This window comes from Dermacentor albipictus, chromosome 7 (assembly GCF_038994185.2).
Source record: "Dermacentor albipictus isolate Rhodes 1998 colony chromosome 7, USDA_Dalb.pri_finalv2, whole genome shotgun sequence".
NCBI lineage: Eukaryota > Metazoa > Arthropoda > Arachnida > Ixodida > Ixodidae > Dermacentor > Dermacentor albipictus.
Window position 1 is genome coordinate 11297104 of NC_091827.1, and position 17543 is coordinate 11314646.

General features: G+C 48.2%; 1 protein-coding gene and 1 long non-coding RNA gene across 2 annotated transcripts; both read left to right on the forward strand.

The window, feature by feature from the left end:
• Nucleotides 1-105: 105 nt before the first annotated feature.
• LOC135904393 (uncharacterized) lies at nucleotides 106-11964 on the forward strand. Its single transcript, XM_065435123.1, has 3 exons — nucleotides 106-563; nucleotides 9200-9475; nucleotides 11558-11964. The coding sequence occupies exons 1-3, from the start codon at nucleotides 339-341 to the stop codon at nucleotides 11807-11809; spliced, it is 753 nt and encodes a 250-aa protein (XP_065291195.1). The 5' UTR covers nucleotides 106-338; the 3' UTR covers nucleotides 11810-11964.
• LOC135904394 (uncharacterized) lies at nucleotides 591-6944 on the forward strand. Its single transcript, XR_010565102.1, has 3 exons — nucleotides 591-5120; nucleotides 5398-5604; nucleotides 6812-6944. It is a non-coding gene; the product is annotated as an uncharacterized lncRNA (long non-coding RNA).
• Nucleotides 11965-17543: the final 5579 nt, after the last annotated feature.

Consider the following 17543-nt stretch of genomic DNA (forward strand, 5'->3'; position numbering starts at 1 on the left):
ATTGTACATCGGAGGGAGATGCCTTCGACCTGCTGTGGACTTAAAATAGGCTGCTTCTAATGATGATGAACGGCGAACACCTGAATCATGGTGCGTGGGAAAGCAGCATCGTCACCAATCTCCTTCGTCATCGCATACAGTTTCAACGCGATGATGGTTACACCTTTCTGACAAAGAAGCCGCAGAAGAGCTCTCGGCCTGTACGCGGGCGGCCTAGCCTCCGAGCTTGGCGCAGGAGTTCGGTTGGGAAGCGGAGCCGGTGGGGACGGTCACTCTCTTCCAGGAGGCAGCGCAGCCAGCCAGCCCCGGAGTCCGCAAGGGGACGGGAAGCACAGGTCATGGCCACGTCAGACCACCGGCAGACGGTAGCTGAGCCGCGGGCTGATGAAGATTGGGTCTTCCTGCATCACGACGGCGACGGAGTCGGGCAGCGAGATGCCGACGCCAAAAGGAAGGAGGAAAGCCCCTGTAGTGCGGCTGAGCGGCCAAAAAGCGTCCAAGCTACAAAAACAAGCAAGATTGATAGCGGCGCCCGCTTCTTCCTAGGCTTCCCTTATTTTTCGGTGAGTTGTCATTATAGTTGACACATGCGCGAGTAACGTTAGAGTTCCCGCGTGCAGCAGGAGGACGAGAGCAGGCAAACAGCCGACACAGACTCCGGTAACCAACCGCTTTATTCTCGTTCACGCATCGCGCTAGCAAATGAGATTAAATGAGATGGGGCTGTGATGCCATCTGTCGTTCTTCTTGGCAAACGCTGTGGTGAAACACGACATTCCTCCCCACCTACACAGGGAAGGCAACGTCCACAAGCCTTATGGTGAATACCGCACAACGGGTCGTCTGTCTCTCGAACTTCTTCGCACTTGGGGTGTGCGCAGTTCCGAAGTGGGTGCCGGAGCATCTGGCACGTCCAGCGCTGAATTCTTTCTTGGCAAAGCTTCGTGTTGTATATCTCCGTCCTCACAGTTGGCGCTCAGGTTTGGTTGCCCAGCTGAGGTCTGTTGGTCATGTAAGCTTCCGTCACATGGGCAGGCTTGCGGTTTCGCCACAGCAGCCGGAGGCACGCTAGGTGCGGCGAAATCTGGGCGCAGGTGCTCATGTTGCCGCTTCCAGGATCGACCATCCGGCAATGTAGCATCAGCGATGTGATCGCCCGACGTAGCAGTCACTGCTGCTGGAACCCAGGGCGGACCATCTCGAAAGTTTCGTGCAGAGATATGATCCCCTGGTTGCACATGCGGCGTCGGGTACACATTCTTGTCGTGGACCACCTTCTGCTTTAGCTGCCTTGTCAGAACTGGGGATCTCATGTCAGGATGCAGTAGAGTCAAAGCTGTTTTCAGCTTGCGTCCCGTCATTAACTCAGCAGGAGATCATCCAGTAATCTCATGTGGCGTTCTTCAGTAGTTCAGAAGGATACGAGCTAGCTGACACTCGAAGCTTCCACTCACTGCCTTCTTAAGTTTCGATTTAATAGTTTGCACTGCACGCTCCGCAGCACCATTTGATGCCGGGTGATACGGCGGTGTCAGCACATGCTTTATGCCATTTTGCTGGAGAAATTCTTTGAAACTGGCATTCACGAAGACTGGCCCATTATCAGACACGATCACGTCTGGCAACCCATGGGTACCAAACATGGTCCGCAAGCATTGAATGGTGGCATCGGCCGACGGTGTCGTCAGAGGAACGACTTCTATCCACTTTGACTAGGCATCACTCACAATCAGCAAGTACCGATTCTTGAGAGGTCCAGCAAAGTCAATGTAGATTCGCGACCACGACTTCTCAGGGACCGGCCATGGCGTCATCGCTACTGGCCACGCAGTCCTCTGGTTCTCCTGACACATACGGCATCGACGCACCACATTAGTGATGTCTTCATCTAGGGTAGACCACCACACATGGCTACGAGCCACTGCTTTCATTTTTGAAATGCCAGGATGGCCTTCAATGGAGTAGGTGTAGCACTTGCTCTTACAATGTACTAGGAATCGCCACCCGTGAACCCAACAGGATGCAGTTTTCTTGCACGCTCATTTGCGTAGTGCGATGTATACATACAGTTTCAGGGCAGGTTCCCACAGCTCTGTTCCTGCCCACAGGGCCTTCCGAGCCTTGGCTAGCACAAGATCTTTGGAGGTCGCTTCAGCCGCTACAGACGGTACCACGACCTTGGGGTAAGCAGCCTCGAGCATGAAAACTTCAGCTGGCTGCTCGACGGAATGTGTAGAAACAGGCAGCGGCAGGCCGCTCAAGCAGTCGACATTCGCGATGCTGGCTCCGCGGTCGGTACTTCAGCTGGTAGTTGTAAGCGGCCAGCATCAGCGACCAGCGCAGCACTCGCGGAGGGCACGTCTCTGGCATGGGTTTGTCAGCGGCGAGCAAGCCAAGCAAAGGCTTGTGGTCGGTGATCGCCTCTAACTCTCGGCCCCATACATACGGTTGAAACTTGGTCACTCCGAACAGAAGGACTGGAGCTTCCTTATCTAAATGACTGTAGTTGCGCTCAGCTGGCGCGAGACTCCTTGATGCAAAAGCGATCGGACGCTCAGCACTCGTATCGTCACGGTGAACCAGCACAGCTCCCTCTTCATACGGTGATGCATCACAAATCAGCACCAAGGGCTTCCGAGGGTTGTAGTGTGCCAAAACCGCAGCAGACGTACACCAGCAACTCTTTGCTTTGCCGAAACGCACGCTCCTGGTCAGCACCCCACATCCACGGTGTCTTGGTTCCGAGCAGCTCATTCAGTGGATGAAGAACAGTAGAAAAATTTGGCAGAAATCGCCGGTAGAAATTTACAAGTCGCAAATAACTTTGCAGTTCCAAATAAGTCCCAAATAACTGACAATAATAACAAGTCCCAAATAACTTTGCAGTTATGTAGGGCCAGAAGACCATCACTAGGTCTTGGGGCCTTCGGTACGGTCTCAGTCTTCTCAGGGTTAGGATGGAAACCTGCCGACGTAACAACGTGGCCCAGGTATTCCTCCTGTGGATCCATGAAGGTGCACTTGTCGAGATTGAACTTCAGCCCAGCTTCATTCAAGCAATGCATTACACGGGCCAAGTTCTCAAGGTGATACTCATCATTGCGCCCAGTCACCAGGACGTCATCAAAGTATACTACCACGTCCTTGCATCAAGTTGTCCATCTCCCGCTGGAAAACCGAAGGTGCTGACGTCACGCCGAAAGGCCGGCGAGTGTACTGGTACAGCCCCCTTGGCGTGTTGATGGGCAGCCGCTTTGAGGATGCTTCGTCCAGTTCCACTTGCAAGTAGGCATCTTTGAGCTCGAGCTTGCTGACCTTTTCACCCTTACTCTGTCTGACAAAAGCGATTCTCTACACGAGGTATCGCATAGTGCTCAGGCACAGTGACAGCATTCACCGTGACGTTGAAGTCACCGCAGATTCGAATTTGTCCGTTGCGTTTGAGAATAGGCACAATGGGTGAAGCCCATTCTGACGTTCTGTTCTCGTCGGTTTCAGCGCTCCGACACATTCCATACAGAGAAGTTCTTCCTCGACACGATCGACCATCGCGAAAGGCACAGGTCGAGGCTTGAAAAACTTGGGCTTTGTGTTATCCTGAACGGTGATTTTTGCAGCCACGCTTTTGAAGGTTCCAAGTTCGTCATAAAAAACATTGGAGTAGTCAGCCAGTATATCTTAAAGCGACGAAAATGTGTTCAGCTCTTTTGACTTGCACAATTCTATACCAAGGGCTTCCATCCAGCCGCGCCCCATGAGGGACGGGCAAGCACCAGAAACAACGCACAACACCTCCTCGCACTTGCGGTTCCAAAGCTAAGAGTCACAGGCAGCCTTCCTAGCACAGGAGGCAACTCACCCGAGCAGCTCTTCAACATAAACGTTAATGGCTTCAGGAAGCTTTCAATGAAATGTATCCCCAGACACTACGGATACACTTGCTCCCGTGCCAACCTCCATTAGCAACGAAGTTCCGTTCACAGCGACTTCGACACGGTACGGCTGAGTCACTTCTGTAGTGCCTTGCAGGGTCCACATTTCGTACACCCGAGGCGCATCCCGCCGCTCTTCGGTTACTTCGACACGGTACGGCTGAGTAACTTCTGTAGTGCCTTGCAGGGTCCACATTTCGTACACCCGAGGCGACCCTGCCGCTCTTCGGTTTCTTCCACGGTTTTGTCGAAGCCGGCTTCGTTCACGGCATGCACTGACTTTTTCTTTACAGCCGGCGGCACCGATCCTCTAGAGTTCGCAACGTTTTTCCTCTTCTTGCACACGCGAAAGAGATGGCCCCTGACCTTACAGCTGTGGCACACACTATTCCGGCGTCGGCACTGCGTTGCTAGATGCTCGGCATCGCAGCGAAAGCACGAAATGGCCGTTTCTTCCCGCCTCGGCTTAGCGGAGTCACGTGACACAACGTTGGTCGGCGCGGCAAACGGCGCAGATGCCATCGAAAGCGCTTGCGAATCCTTGCTTGCCGCCTCCATCGCGATAACGGTTTTCTTCGCCACGTCCAGCGTCAAGTCCGGCAGCTCCAACAGCCGCCTCTGCACAGCTTCATCGTTAATTCCCGTAACGATGCGGTCATGCAGCATTCTGTCGCGAAAGGTACCAAACTCGCAGTCGTCAGCTAGTTTGTTCAGTGATGCAAAGTAGCCGGCAGCCGCTTCACCCGCCTGTCGTGTTCTAGAGTTGAATTTGATTGTAGCAACAACTTCCAACAGTTTCAGCGAGAAATACTTCCCGAGGATATCGAAAATGGTGGTCAAACGTGCCTCGCACGTCTTCACGGCGCGAGCAGGTTCCGAAGCAGGGTGTATGTGGCGTGGCCACAACACGTGAGCAAGACAGCTCGTTGCTTGTCATCCGGCACGTCGTTGGCTATAAAGTGCTGTACAGCCCGCTCTTGGTATTCCCAGCTCGTCTGTGCGTCGAACGGCTCCAGCTTGCCGACGCCTGGCATTTCCTAAGTACAGGAACGCAGCTCAGGGCAGCACCAGCACTAGAAACAGGGCAATGTGAGCAGCTCAACGCGTCTTCCTCGTCGCCATTGTAACGTTCGAGTTCCCGCGTGCAGCAGGAGGATGAGTGCAAGCAAACAGCCGACACAGACTCCGGTGACCAACTGCTTTATTCTCGTTCACGCGATTCGCGAACTACGCCCATAGTGAAAGAAATTCAACAAGAGGGTGGGGGGGGGGGACAGCAAAAATTGGCAACAGGAAACACGTCACGCCTACTTTCAACTCCATCCGTTATTTGATGCGAGCATTGGGAAAAAAGAATGGGAAATGAACTTACAGACAACGTTTTATTTACTTTTATTCTTTCCCGCTAAAACTAAAAACTCTTGCGTATAAATTAACTTATACTTAGTTTTCTTGCGTCACCTAGCAACAAGCTAGCGGCACGCCAGACGCGCGTGGATACGTCATGCGCCAGACATGCCACAGGAGCGAGCGAGGCCGGCTGCGCAAGTGAAGCTCGCCTGCTCGGCGACCCGTCTCTTTTGGACGTAGCCCATTCGTCGGGCTCCGGGCATTTTCGTGCGTTCCGTCTGCATTTCGACACGGCACTGCTGCACTACTGGACTACAGCAAGGTGAGAAATTTTGACTGTCTGCGACGCACTTCAAGCACATTTAGGCTTACTGCACAAAACTGAAGCTATATAGTGATGCAGTTTAACGAAAAACAGCTCTGCCGTCCAGGCCTAGTTAACTTGAATTAATTACTCGTACTGGGAGATGTTTGCGACGCTTTATATGAGCCCAAGCATTATTATAACTTATTTCGGTAGTTTTTGGGCACGCTCGCCAGACCTGACTTTGTGTCGAAAAGCACCTAAGCCGTTTGACGCAGTTTCGCGTGAAGTGAATATTACCCGGACAAGTTTTGGTGCTTTCTCTGACCCCAGGCATTATTGTAACTAATTTCGCTACTTTTTGGAGTACTTTTCAAGCACAGTGGCCACGTTCGGCGTAGGGGTGCAGTTATGGTAAAGCAGCTCGGCTGTGTGCCGCAGTTAGTTTCACGTGCACTGAATCTTACTGGGAGAAGTTCGTGAGGCATTCTCTGACCCCAATAATTACTGTATTTAGTAACTTTTGGGGATGCTTGTGAGGCATGCTCGCCGCGCCTGGGGTTATGAAGCTGTTAGCAAAAAGGCAAGCCGGCCGTGATGAGTGTACTGAATTTTAGTGGGATAAGTTTGTGACGCGTTTTATGGCCCTGCAACAACATGCATCTTATTTCGGTACTCACGCTTGTCGAAAACGCGATGAGCGATTGCCGAGCGGGATAACAGGGGAGTGTGTTGCTTGCGCCGGCAGGACGCGTAAAAGATAACGCTGAGAAGCTCAAGAACTTGACATTTCTTTCTTCTGAGCGACAGAAAACAGGCTTTGCAACCACGAATCTGTCTTGAGTGCTACTAGAAGTCATTCTGCGAGCGTGTAACATGGTCTGGCTGAGAGCCTGTGTTGTAGCCACCTTTGTGTACTTGGCGTAACATCGCGTTGACTGAGGCCAAGTTGTTTTGGAAACGCGCAGTCGCCCGTGTATTCGTGCTCATAAAGAGCAGGAAATAATGTCCCGGAAAGAGAAGGATGCTTGAAAATGGGATGTTTCCTTCAGATTTTATGCCATTGTTTGGGAGGAGTCTATTTCCTACGAAATGTACGTAAAAGTGAATTTATCTGTAATGCCCCTCATTCAGCACTTGTGCACGTTTGGCCTCTACACGCAATATTCCTGTGAGCTCAATATGCCAAAATGATACATGCTTACAATTTGCTTTTTTTTTTCAGCTGATGGCACCCGGTGGAGCCTCGTACGGCAACGACTGCTGCTTACCTGGTGCCACAACTTTGGATGAATGCACAAGAATCCCGGATCGAGCATTTATATATAGCAAAATAAACATTTCATCATTTCAGAAGACGTCTTGCGTCTTCTTTATGGTATTGCACGTCACACAGATTCGGTGGAGGCATGAAAAGATCGTTCGCAAGCAATTTTACTGAATAAAACGATTCCGCGCCAAGGCCGCGAGCAGTAGAAGCGAAAAACAAAATAATAAATGCCGCGCCGATCAGCGGAGCCGGCGGGGCGTGTTCCAACTGGCATTCAAAACACGCGTGCCCGAAACCGGAAGAAGTTAATACCATCCGCTTGGTGCGCTACAGTCAATTCGGCCACTGGGCTCTATGAGAGTGTGCGCTCTTGTTCAAATTTCTTTCTCTATGCTACGCTGCTAGCCAATGAGATGGGGCGGTGTCGTTATCTGTCGTTCTTCTTGGCAAAGGCAGTAGTCGCACGACAGCGCGGACCGCCAGCGCCAGGTGGAAACCTTGGTAGCTGTTTCAGGTCTAGATAGCGTGAATGTAGGGGAAGGGCACAAAGCCGGCAACCCTGTGCGCCAGTAAGGTGACGTTGGCTTTGAGCCACCATTCGGAGGGACAGACAAGGCGAGGTTCCGCAAAAGCCGCTCACCTGCTCCACCACGTGTTTGTAAGTGTCTAGCTGCTTCTCATGCGTCTGTTCATTGAAATTCCATAGGCTTTCTAATGTGGGATTAAACGGTCTAGGTAGTTGAATAAACGACGTTGAGGGTGTGCCTCAGTAGGGAGCGCACCTCGTGTCTCGATGACTTGCGTATCTGGCTCGTTGATGATAGAACCCAAAAGTAACACAAGTTAGGACACTTACTGCTTCGTGTGGCTATGCAAATACCGTACGGGCGCCCTTCTGGACGTCTTTGTATGCAGAGGCTTCAAATTAAGCGGAGAAAGTACTGCACCGCCAAGAAGCTGAGCAGGCAAACTGAAAGACACGTGCTTCTTGCGCCAAAGCAAGTGTTAGAGAATAAGACGTGAACTGTATTCGTGTTGAATGCTGTCTTTACAATCGAAGACAAAGCCAACTCAGTGAAGCGATTGCACGGTCTCGTAGCGAGCGACTGCGCTTGCGCATGCGCGTCAACGAGCAATGTTTCTATCTCAAGGGACACTAAAGAAAAACATTAAGTCAAGCTTAACTGATTGACTATATTGTAGAGAGGAGACCTTTAGTAGGCGAAAAATTTGGGACGTGATTTGAGACTATACAGGGACATTTTGGTAATATAAACATGACGTCGTAACGCCTCGCTGTAATTATGTCACTAGCACTCAACCACTGAGAACAGTGGAACGCTACAGCGCTGGAATCGATGGAGACAGAGGAGGCACACAAAGTACACAGACACAGCGCTGTGTCAGTCTACTTCGTGTGCTTCCTTTGCGTCCGCCGGTTGCCGCGCTGTAGCCTTACGCTATGTTCAACCAATCAGCCCAACTAGTTTACTCTGCTCACTGACAATAACAGAGATAACTGAGATAACAGCATTGTATCACAACAAAGAAAAAAATCTACTTGCCGACTTTGCCGAAACAATTCAGTTCGCAACTCCCGGATTTGGTGTCGCGTGGTTCTTCGCTACGACTTGACGATATGCCGACGCTCTCAGCGCGCACACCGGGAACGAAATGAATGAATTATTTTTTGGGTTTTACGTGCTAAAACCACGGTTTGATCATGAGGCACGCCCTACTGGGGGACCCCGGATTCATTTTCACCACCAGGGTATGTTTAACGTGCCCCCAATGCACGGGACACGGGCGTTCTTTTGCATTTTCGCTCGCCTCGGTATGGTGCTGCCGAGGCCTGCATTCGATCCCGCGACCTTGTGTTTAGCAGCGCAACACCATAGCCGCTAAGCCACCGCGGCGGGTCAGCCCGGGAACAATAAAGTATCAGTATAGTAAAGTAGACAGTCAGCTAGCATACGCGTTGGTCGTAATTACAATCACCCGCCTTGATTGAAACGGAAATGCAGTAGTGTCACATGATTCACAAAAGCTATTAAAGTGGTGATCGTGAGATCATCACCGACAACGTAGACGTTCCCGTGCGTAAAGACCATCCGATATCCTTCTGAGTGTGCAATGAAGAATTCTCTTCTCGGCCTATCGAAACCTGTTGGAAGCGTGTGTTCCCCAAGCTGTACATACGATGCACTGGATGGTTCCTACCTTGTTCCTACCTTCACGTGTGCCGCGCTTAGGAGCGCCGTTAGGTGATGCAGCGGCTCTGTGATCGAGCTGTGGATTCAAACTGGACTTACTTCTGATTAACGACTGGCGTCCTGCACGCAGGGCGTGTACACGTTCCCAGGGCTCGGCGAGCCGTCGCTGGATGTCGATAACCCTGTTCAACTCTTGTGGGCTTGCCTCAGGCGCCTAACGCGGATATTCCTGAGGGCTGCCGTGCTTTCTTGTGCGGCACGCTTTCTCTTCTGGTCGGCGGCGAAGGCGAGCGTAGTCAAGCGACCGGAGATGCTGCAACTGCTGCTACTGCTGGCAGTGGTGAATCTGGGGGCACCACTGGCAAATTGGGTATCGTGGAACCGCGAATTCTTCATAAACATCTGGGTGAGCTTTTCTTTCAATCCTGCCATATTCGAGGAGGGGGCGGGGGCATTATTACGGTCAGGTCTAACGCACACGAACGGAATCTATGTGAACGGAAGCGGTTAATTAAATGCCCCAAGTTTTCTCATTTCATTCCTGCCTCTTTGGTGTAAATGAAACCGCTGCGCACACCTGGGCTCTCGCGTAGCCGTGCTACGCGATGTGACACACGCTGCGGTCAGCTTAAAACACTAGATGCCTTTGGCGCGATCGAAATACACGCGTGATTTTGGCCTTGTGGTTAGAGCATCGGGTAGACTTGCTTTGGGGCCGAGGTTGAATCTGGCACTTTCACCCAATGAGACACGTCACACCACTGACTGCGACGGTGCTGGCCGTCCTCCCCTCCCCCCACCCCCTCCCCCCCCCGCCGCGCTCCACCCCTTCCCCCACGACCGCCATCATTGCGCGCTCGAGAAGACGCCTAGTGTCAGCGCAAGTTCCTCCTCGGCTCCCCATTGCACGCTCTCCCTCAGAGCTACAGCAATATCGCATTGGGATTTTATACGGAACATCACGCTGACGCCGACGGCGGAAATTCGCCCGGTGTCCGTATAATTGCTACAGCACTAAAAAAAAAGAAAAAGAAATGGATGGACAGAGTAATCTGCCCCTGGCCGAGAATTCTAGAGCGCTTTTTTGTAACGCGTGTCCTTTCTTATGTGCTTGTTTTCTTTTCGATGCGAACATCACGTTACTTCAGATTGTATCAGCAAGATAAGCTCCTCTAACGCCACTCCTTGCTCATAGGTTTCCCTCTTGCACACTACCCTGATTCCTGTCTAACTTATCAGAGGGACGAGTATCGCAACGATGCTTTCTCTAGAATTATCTTACGTTTACCCACAGTGTTTCTTTTGAAAATTTAGCAAGTACTCGACAGTGAAGCATAACTAACGAAAATGCGCAATCTGTCACACGGAAAAGGCACCATTGCTGTGGAGACATTATTCCTGCAGCAGATAACACGGAGTTCAAGTTCGTCAAGTAATGCTTCAAAACGGAGAAATTTCAAGTGTACAATCTCTAGGTGTTATTATAGTTACCATTATAACATAAACTGCTACAGATTCTTCTCACAATCTTTACAGCCCTTCACCCGCAAGCGCGGGCTGCGCTTTCGGCACATGAAATGTAATCGCAAGATAGCAGACCTTTGCGAAACTTTCGAGAACATATACGGGAACGCGGCCGTCGCCTACCTCGAGGCAACCAACCCCTGTCCAGCGAACGGACCCTGCCAGCGGCTAAAGAGACTCGCTGTCCCACTGTGCTGCAAAGCGCAGTGAACATTTGAAAATGGAATTTAAACTGTGTTGCGTGCCACTTAAAGAGCAACTGCAACAAAATTTTGAACTGCCCAAAAATTCTAATTTAACATAGTGTACATATAAAGGAGCCTATTCGTGCAAAGTCGGACGCTGAAATGTGAGCAGTAGCTTCTCTAAATGCTCGCAAGAATGGCTGTCTTGGATACCGAAACTGAACGAACCGCCACCAAAACTGTGCTCCGAAAGTAATGCATGTCCTATAGAGCGCACGGCTCCTTGGCATGACGTCAGGGATACGGCGGCGACCGCGTAGCTGCCAGCGTCTCGCTGAAATATCTATAGGCAGCATGCTCACGCCATGGCGCGAAACACCAGGTGCGGGCGTCGTCTGCTTAGGTCGTGTCTAAAGCCAACGAGAAAACTACGCAACCACCAGTATGCAAAATAGAAGTGAGGCGTGCAGACAGGACACAAGAGTAGAGAAGTGGACAACACGAACGCCTACTCTTGTGTCCTGTCTGCACGCCTCACTTCTATTTTGCATAATGAATCCTTACCAACTAGCTCAGCTTTCTGTCGTTCTAAGCAACCACCAGCCCTGCTGCTTTGACAAGATTGCTTTAGTGGTTTATACTTCTCATTTACAACAAACATTCTGAAAGTGAGATTTCTTTGCTGTTGCCAGTCACAGTCCGTTTGTACTGATTACGATGCTGGTTTCTTTCACTTCATTCGAACGCGCCACTCTTCTTACTCGCGGCCTTTTCCGCAGGAATCGTTGTATCACTCCGCCCGGCAGAGGCATAATCTCATGCGCTACAAGGCGTTCAGGACCACAGTGCGGATTCTCACGTACATCGTCTCATTTCTGCTGTGCTTTCCCATGGCGAGAATATGCATCGACGTCGTGGCCACGTGGCACATACTCTTGCTCCACTTCCGAGAGGTGTACGCCACGGAGTTAGATGGAATCGGCGAGATCGTACGAGAATACGTCGCGGACAGATATCCACCGGCTGGCTAGGAGCGGACGGCAAGCTACAGCACGAGCAGAGCGCTGCTGCGGCGGATCGTGCGAGTCCTGCCTCGGACGGGCCCTGACCGGACAGTGCCTGGTGCGCGTTAACAAAAAGTGAAAATTAAAATTCCCGCAGAACGCATGTGCGACGACTGTACAAATGTGCACATTGAATTCTTTTGAAATGAGGAGAAGTTTATTGCGCAGTGAGTGGTTGTTTGTTGTTCCATGCGCAAGAGATACGCTTTGTACACTTTACACATAATGTATGCCGATTAGTTGGTGCGCATATGTTCATTTATTTATTCATTCAGTACTCACAACGCCCACTCAGGCATTATAGGGGGGGGGGGGGGGGCTGGTTATAGAGAAGAAAAACAAGGATAAAAATTGCATGTTTGCATAAGTTCGTGTACATGAAAAACGTAAATTATTATACGCTAACACAAAAGCACACAGGTGTGTTGCACACAGCCACGTCGGACACAGGCACGTTGCAGATGTCATATGTCACGTGTAAAAATACAGAAAGCACCATGAAAACAAAGATTCATAATGAAAAGGCAAAGAGCAAAGCGAAGAATAAATCGCAACAAAACGCGGTAGTGAAGGTACAGTACAACAGGGTGGAAAAGAAGCACTAAAAGAAAAGAATATCATTTGCAACTGGGATTCTGTATAGGTCATGGTGATTGTTAGACGTACCCGCGATGTTTATCAAGCCTTTTAGTGATGAAAAGATTCTATCGTTTTTAATGGAGAAAAGAACTTGTTAGAACAATAGGTTCCTACAACTGAGGAAGAAAGTCGGTTCCATTGACTGATGGTTCTCGGGGGAAAAAGAAGGTACTACAGGCCAATGTATTACATTTGTATTCTCTATTCTCTTATTTCGTAGCAAAAATCCCAAGCTTCGGCAAGCTTCGCCTACGGCATAATCCACATGCCGATTCCATGATATAGAGGGTTAGAAGTAAACGCCTAGGTATTTATATTCACATACAATTTTTACCGGACTGCAGCTTATCGAGTATTCACATTTTCCATGATTTTAGTTTCCTGGAGAACCTTGTGCACACCGTTTTCTCGAGATTCAGTTTCATTTCCCGTCGCTCACACTTCGCCTGTATGGCATATAAATCGTTTTGATTTACGAAGCAGTGACTTTCAGAGGCAATTTCACGGTATAATATACAGTCATCTGCAAATAGCCTAATATCGGATTGCACCTTTCCATTGATATAAAGTAGGAATAGTAGTAGTAGGAATAGTAGTAGTAGTAGTAGTAGTAGTAGCTGTCATTGATATAAAGTAGGAAAAGAAATGGTCCCAGAACTGATACCTGAGGTACCCCTGACGTGACGTCAGTTATTGCAGACTGTTCGCCGTTTACGACTACAGATTGTCGCCTCTCGCGTAAATATTCGGTGATCAATGCGATAACTTGGGTATTAGTATAAAGACTGGTTAATGTTTGCAGTAACAAGTAGTGTGAAACGGTGTCGAATGCATTTTGGAAGTCAAGAAAGATACCGTCAACGAATGCTTTGTCATCCAGTGCTTCCGCTAAGATGTGTGTGAACTCTACTAGTTGCGTGACGCACGATAGGCCCTGCCTAAATCCACGCTGGTTTGAGTTAAATAAAGAATATATATATATATATATATATATATATATATATATATATATATATATATATATATATATATATATATATATATATATATATATATATATATATATATCATTGCCAACCTACAGGATATGTAGGTCTGGTTGACATACAGAATATATGTAGGTCGACTACGCCATTCGAGGGGTACTGCTCAACACAAGTGAATCATAAAAGCGCTTCGTTACTATAGGTGGTGGTTGGGCAGGTGAGGTACACCGCGGTATATAAAACGTGTTCTAGAACTTTACTGCAAACAGAAGTGAGTGAAATGGGATGGTAGTTATTAATACCGTTGCGCAGGCCAGTTTTATGCATAGGAGGAATCGATGCCATTTTCCAATCAGCTGGAAGATAACTGTGTTCTAATGACTTTTCAAAAATAGTTTTCAAATAGAGAGACACTGTATGAGAGCAAGCCTTCAAACTATAATTGGGTAAACAATCAGGGCCAACGGCTTTCGCACAAACTAAATCACGAAGTAGTAATTCAACGTCACGAGCTTCGATCACTATATTAGGTATGGGTGTGTATTCGTATGTCGACAATTTAAAATATTTTCGAGGATCTATTGGGGCAGAGAACGCTGATGTGAAATAAAGATTGAACAGCTTAGCTTTCTTGTGGCGTCGCAAATGATAAAATCGGCACTGGTCAAAGCGGGGATTGAAATGGTGTTTTTTTATTTCGTTTTATATGCTTCCAAAGTTCCGTCGCGTTTTGCTTCATTTTACTCTCTGTTGACTTAGAGCAGGCTGATGTTGTTTGACGAGTAGCATTGTTCCCTTCACTAGTTGCCAGTTTCAGTTTTCATAAGTTCTTCTTTGAAGGGTTTCATTTGAACGAAGGGCAAATTCTTTGCCTAAGCTTCACTAAAACGTCCACTTCTTTTGTGTACCATCGCTTACTTCTGTTACGCCTTCTACTCGATACCAAAGACGGAAGAAATCAGTTGTTCAGGTAAAAAATGTCTTTAAATAGAACACATAGGCTTTCCACTGAATGCTCATCCGCTAGCGTTTCCAACATAGACCAAGGCAGTGGCACCTCTGGAACGTGAGCGCTGCATCAAACATGTGCCGTTTGAGCGTCGACGCAGGTAAAAGATCAGCTTGCCTTTATGCTTTCAAATTGATATTACTGCTTAAATATCGACATACGACGCATAAGGAACTCGGAAGATAAAGTGATGAATAGATGTACTTTCTGAAAATTCTTTTTATTTCAGAACTTGATTTATTGATGAATTACCGGCCTGTTCATCCCGGTTCCTCCTTCATGAAAAGCTAAAAAAAGTCAAAGTTGTGTACAAAACATCCACGGGGTATGTCACCTGTATATTTTCGCGCGCAGCTATCCCTGGCCATGATATTCCTGTGCCAGATGCGGCGTCTAGAAGCGAGACACTGCGGTGCTTTTGTGGCTACTTCCCGTAAATTTTCTTTTACTTCCAACAAATTGTTAATGAAACAACAACAACAAAAAAACTTTGTTCCAGCACGGTAAGTGATGTACACTAATATGCGAATGGCGATATTTAATATATTTTTGTAACTTGCTCTAGATGCATTTCTTAAAGATTTCAGTGCCCTCGACTGAATTTTGCAGCAATTTTCTCTCAACTCAAATACAGCAAACTATAAAAAAGGCAACTGTGTTCTTGCGTGGTTGACAATGCGTAGAAATACATAGATGACGTTGTCCGTTTAAAAAATATTGATCTCTGATGCTATACAGCTATATACAGCTGCTATATTGCGCAAATTTGTTTCAGCTAAAAGATATTAACCCAGAAATAAGTAAATTGCGTTCCTGCACGATTAACAATGTACAGTAATAAATAGTTGGCTGTGGTTCAACAAGAAATGTGAACTGCAGACAACACTTCAAGGATACTTTTAAACAGGAGACGGATTGCTTTCTTTAGCAGCGTGTCTGTCACGTTGTTCGTGCTCGCAACACTCACTACGTGTGGAGTAGAATAAGCTGGTGGGGAGGTCGGGGGGGGGGGGGGGGCTTCATACTCTGCGCTAACCCTGGCATCATACAACATGTGGACGTGCTCGGCAAGGTGCGCTGCAGTGACCATAGGATGGTAAGAAGTCGAATTAGCCTAGACTTGAGGAGGGAACGGAAGAAACTGGTAGACAAGAAGCCAATCAATGAGTTAGCGGTAAGAGGGAAACTATAGGAATTCCGGATCACGCTACAGAACAGGTATTCGGCTTTAAATCAGGAAGAGGACCTTAGCGTTGAAGCAACGAACGACAGTCTTGAGGGCATCATTATGGAGTGTGCAATAGAAGTCGGTGGTAACTTCGTTAGACAGGATACCAGTAATCTATCGCAGGAGACGAAAGATCTGATCAAGAAACGCCAATGTATGAAAGCCTCTAACCCTATATACAGCTAGGGTAGAAATGGCAGAACTTTTCAAGTTAATCAACAAGCGTAAGACAGCTGACATAAGCAACTATAATATAGATAGAATTGAACATGCTCTTAGGAACGGAGGAAGCCTAAAAGCAGTGCAGAAGAAGCTAGGAGTAGGCAAGAATGAGATGTATGCGTTAAGAGATAAAGCCGGCAATATCATTACTAATATGGATGAGATAGTTCCAGTGGCTGAGGAGTACTATAGAGATTTATACAGTACCAGTGGCACCCACGAAGATACTGTGAGAGAGAATAGTCTAGAGGAATTTGAAATTCCACAAGTAACGCCGGAAAAGTAAAGAACGCCTTGGGAGCTGTGCAAAGGGGAAGGCATCTGGGGAGGATCAGGTAACAGCAGATTTGTTGAAGGATGGTGGGCACATTCTTCTAGAAAAACTGGCCACCCTGTATACGCAATGCCTCATGACCTCGAGCGTACCAGAATCTTGGAAGAACGCTAACATAATCCTAATCCATAAGAAACGGGACGCCAAAGACCTGAAAAATTATAGACCGATCAGCGTACTGTCCGTTGCCTACAAAGTATTTACTAAGGTAATCGCTAATAGAATCAAGAACACCTTAGACTTCTGTCAACCAAAGGACCAGGCAGGATCAGGGTGTAGACGAGCCGTATGTAAAAATACTGAAAGATAGCTATAGCGGCTCCACAGCCACCGTAGTCATCCATAAAGAAAGCAACAAAATCACAATAAAGAAAGGCGTTAGGCAGGGAGATACGATCTCTCCAATGCTATTCACAGCGTGTTTACAGGAGGTATTCAGAGACCTGGATTGAGAAGAATTGGGGATAAAAGTTAATGGAGAATAGCTTAGTAACTTGCGATTCGCTGATGATATTGCCTTGCTTAGTAACTTAAGGGACCAATTGCAATGCATGCTCACTGACCTCGAGAGGCAAAGCAGGAGGGTGGGTCTAAAAATTAATCTGCAGAAAACTAAAGTAATGTTAAACAGCCTCGGAAGAGAACAGCAGTTTACGATAGGTAGCGAGGCACTGGAAGTGGTAAGGTAATACATCTACTTAGGGCAGGTAGTGACCGTGGATCCGGATTATGAGACTGAAATAATCAGAAGAATAAGAATGGGCTGGGGTGCATTTGGCAGGCATTCTCAGATCATGAACAGCAGAATGCCATTATCCCTCAAGAGAAAAGTGTATAACAGCTGTGTTTTACCAGTACTCACGTACGGGGCAGAATCCTGGAGGCTTACGAAAAGGGTTCTGCTTAAATTGAGGACGACGCAACGGGCTATGGAAAGAAGCATGATGGGTGTAACGTTAAGGGATAAGAAAAGAGCAAATTGGGTGAGGGAACAAACGCGAGTAAATGACATCATAGTTGAAATCAAGAAAAAGAAATGGGCATGGGCAGGACATTTATTGAGGAGGGCAGATAACCGATGGTCATTAAGGGTTACGGACTGGATTCCAAGGGAAGGGAATCGTAGCAGGGGGCGGCAGAAAGTTAGGTGGGCGGATGAGATTAAGAAGTCTTCAGGGACAACATGGCCACAATTAGTACATGAGAGGGGTTGTTGGAGAAGTATGGGAGAGGCCTTTGCCCTGCAGTGGGCCGTAACCAGGCTGATGATGATGATGAATAGC

Bases quoted from the DNA above. Each gene is read 5' to 3' on its own strand.
- LOC135904393 (XM_065435123.1), top strand. From the start codon at position 339: ATGGCCACGTCAGACCACCGGCAGACGGTAGCTGAGCCGCGGGCTGAT. The intron at 564-9,199 runs GTGAGTTGTCAT...TCCTGCACGCAG, and splicing joins TAGGCTTCCCTTATTTTTCG to GGCGTGTACACGTTCCCAGG. The intron at 9,476-11,557 runs GTGAGCTTTTCT...CCTTTTCCGCAG, and splicing joins AATTCTTCATAAACATCTGG to GAATCGTTGTATCACTCCGC.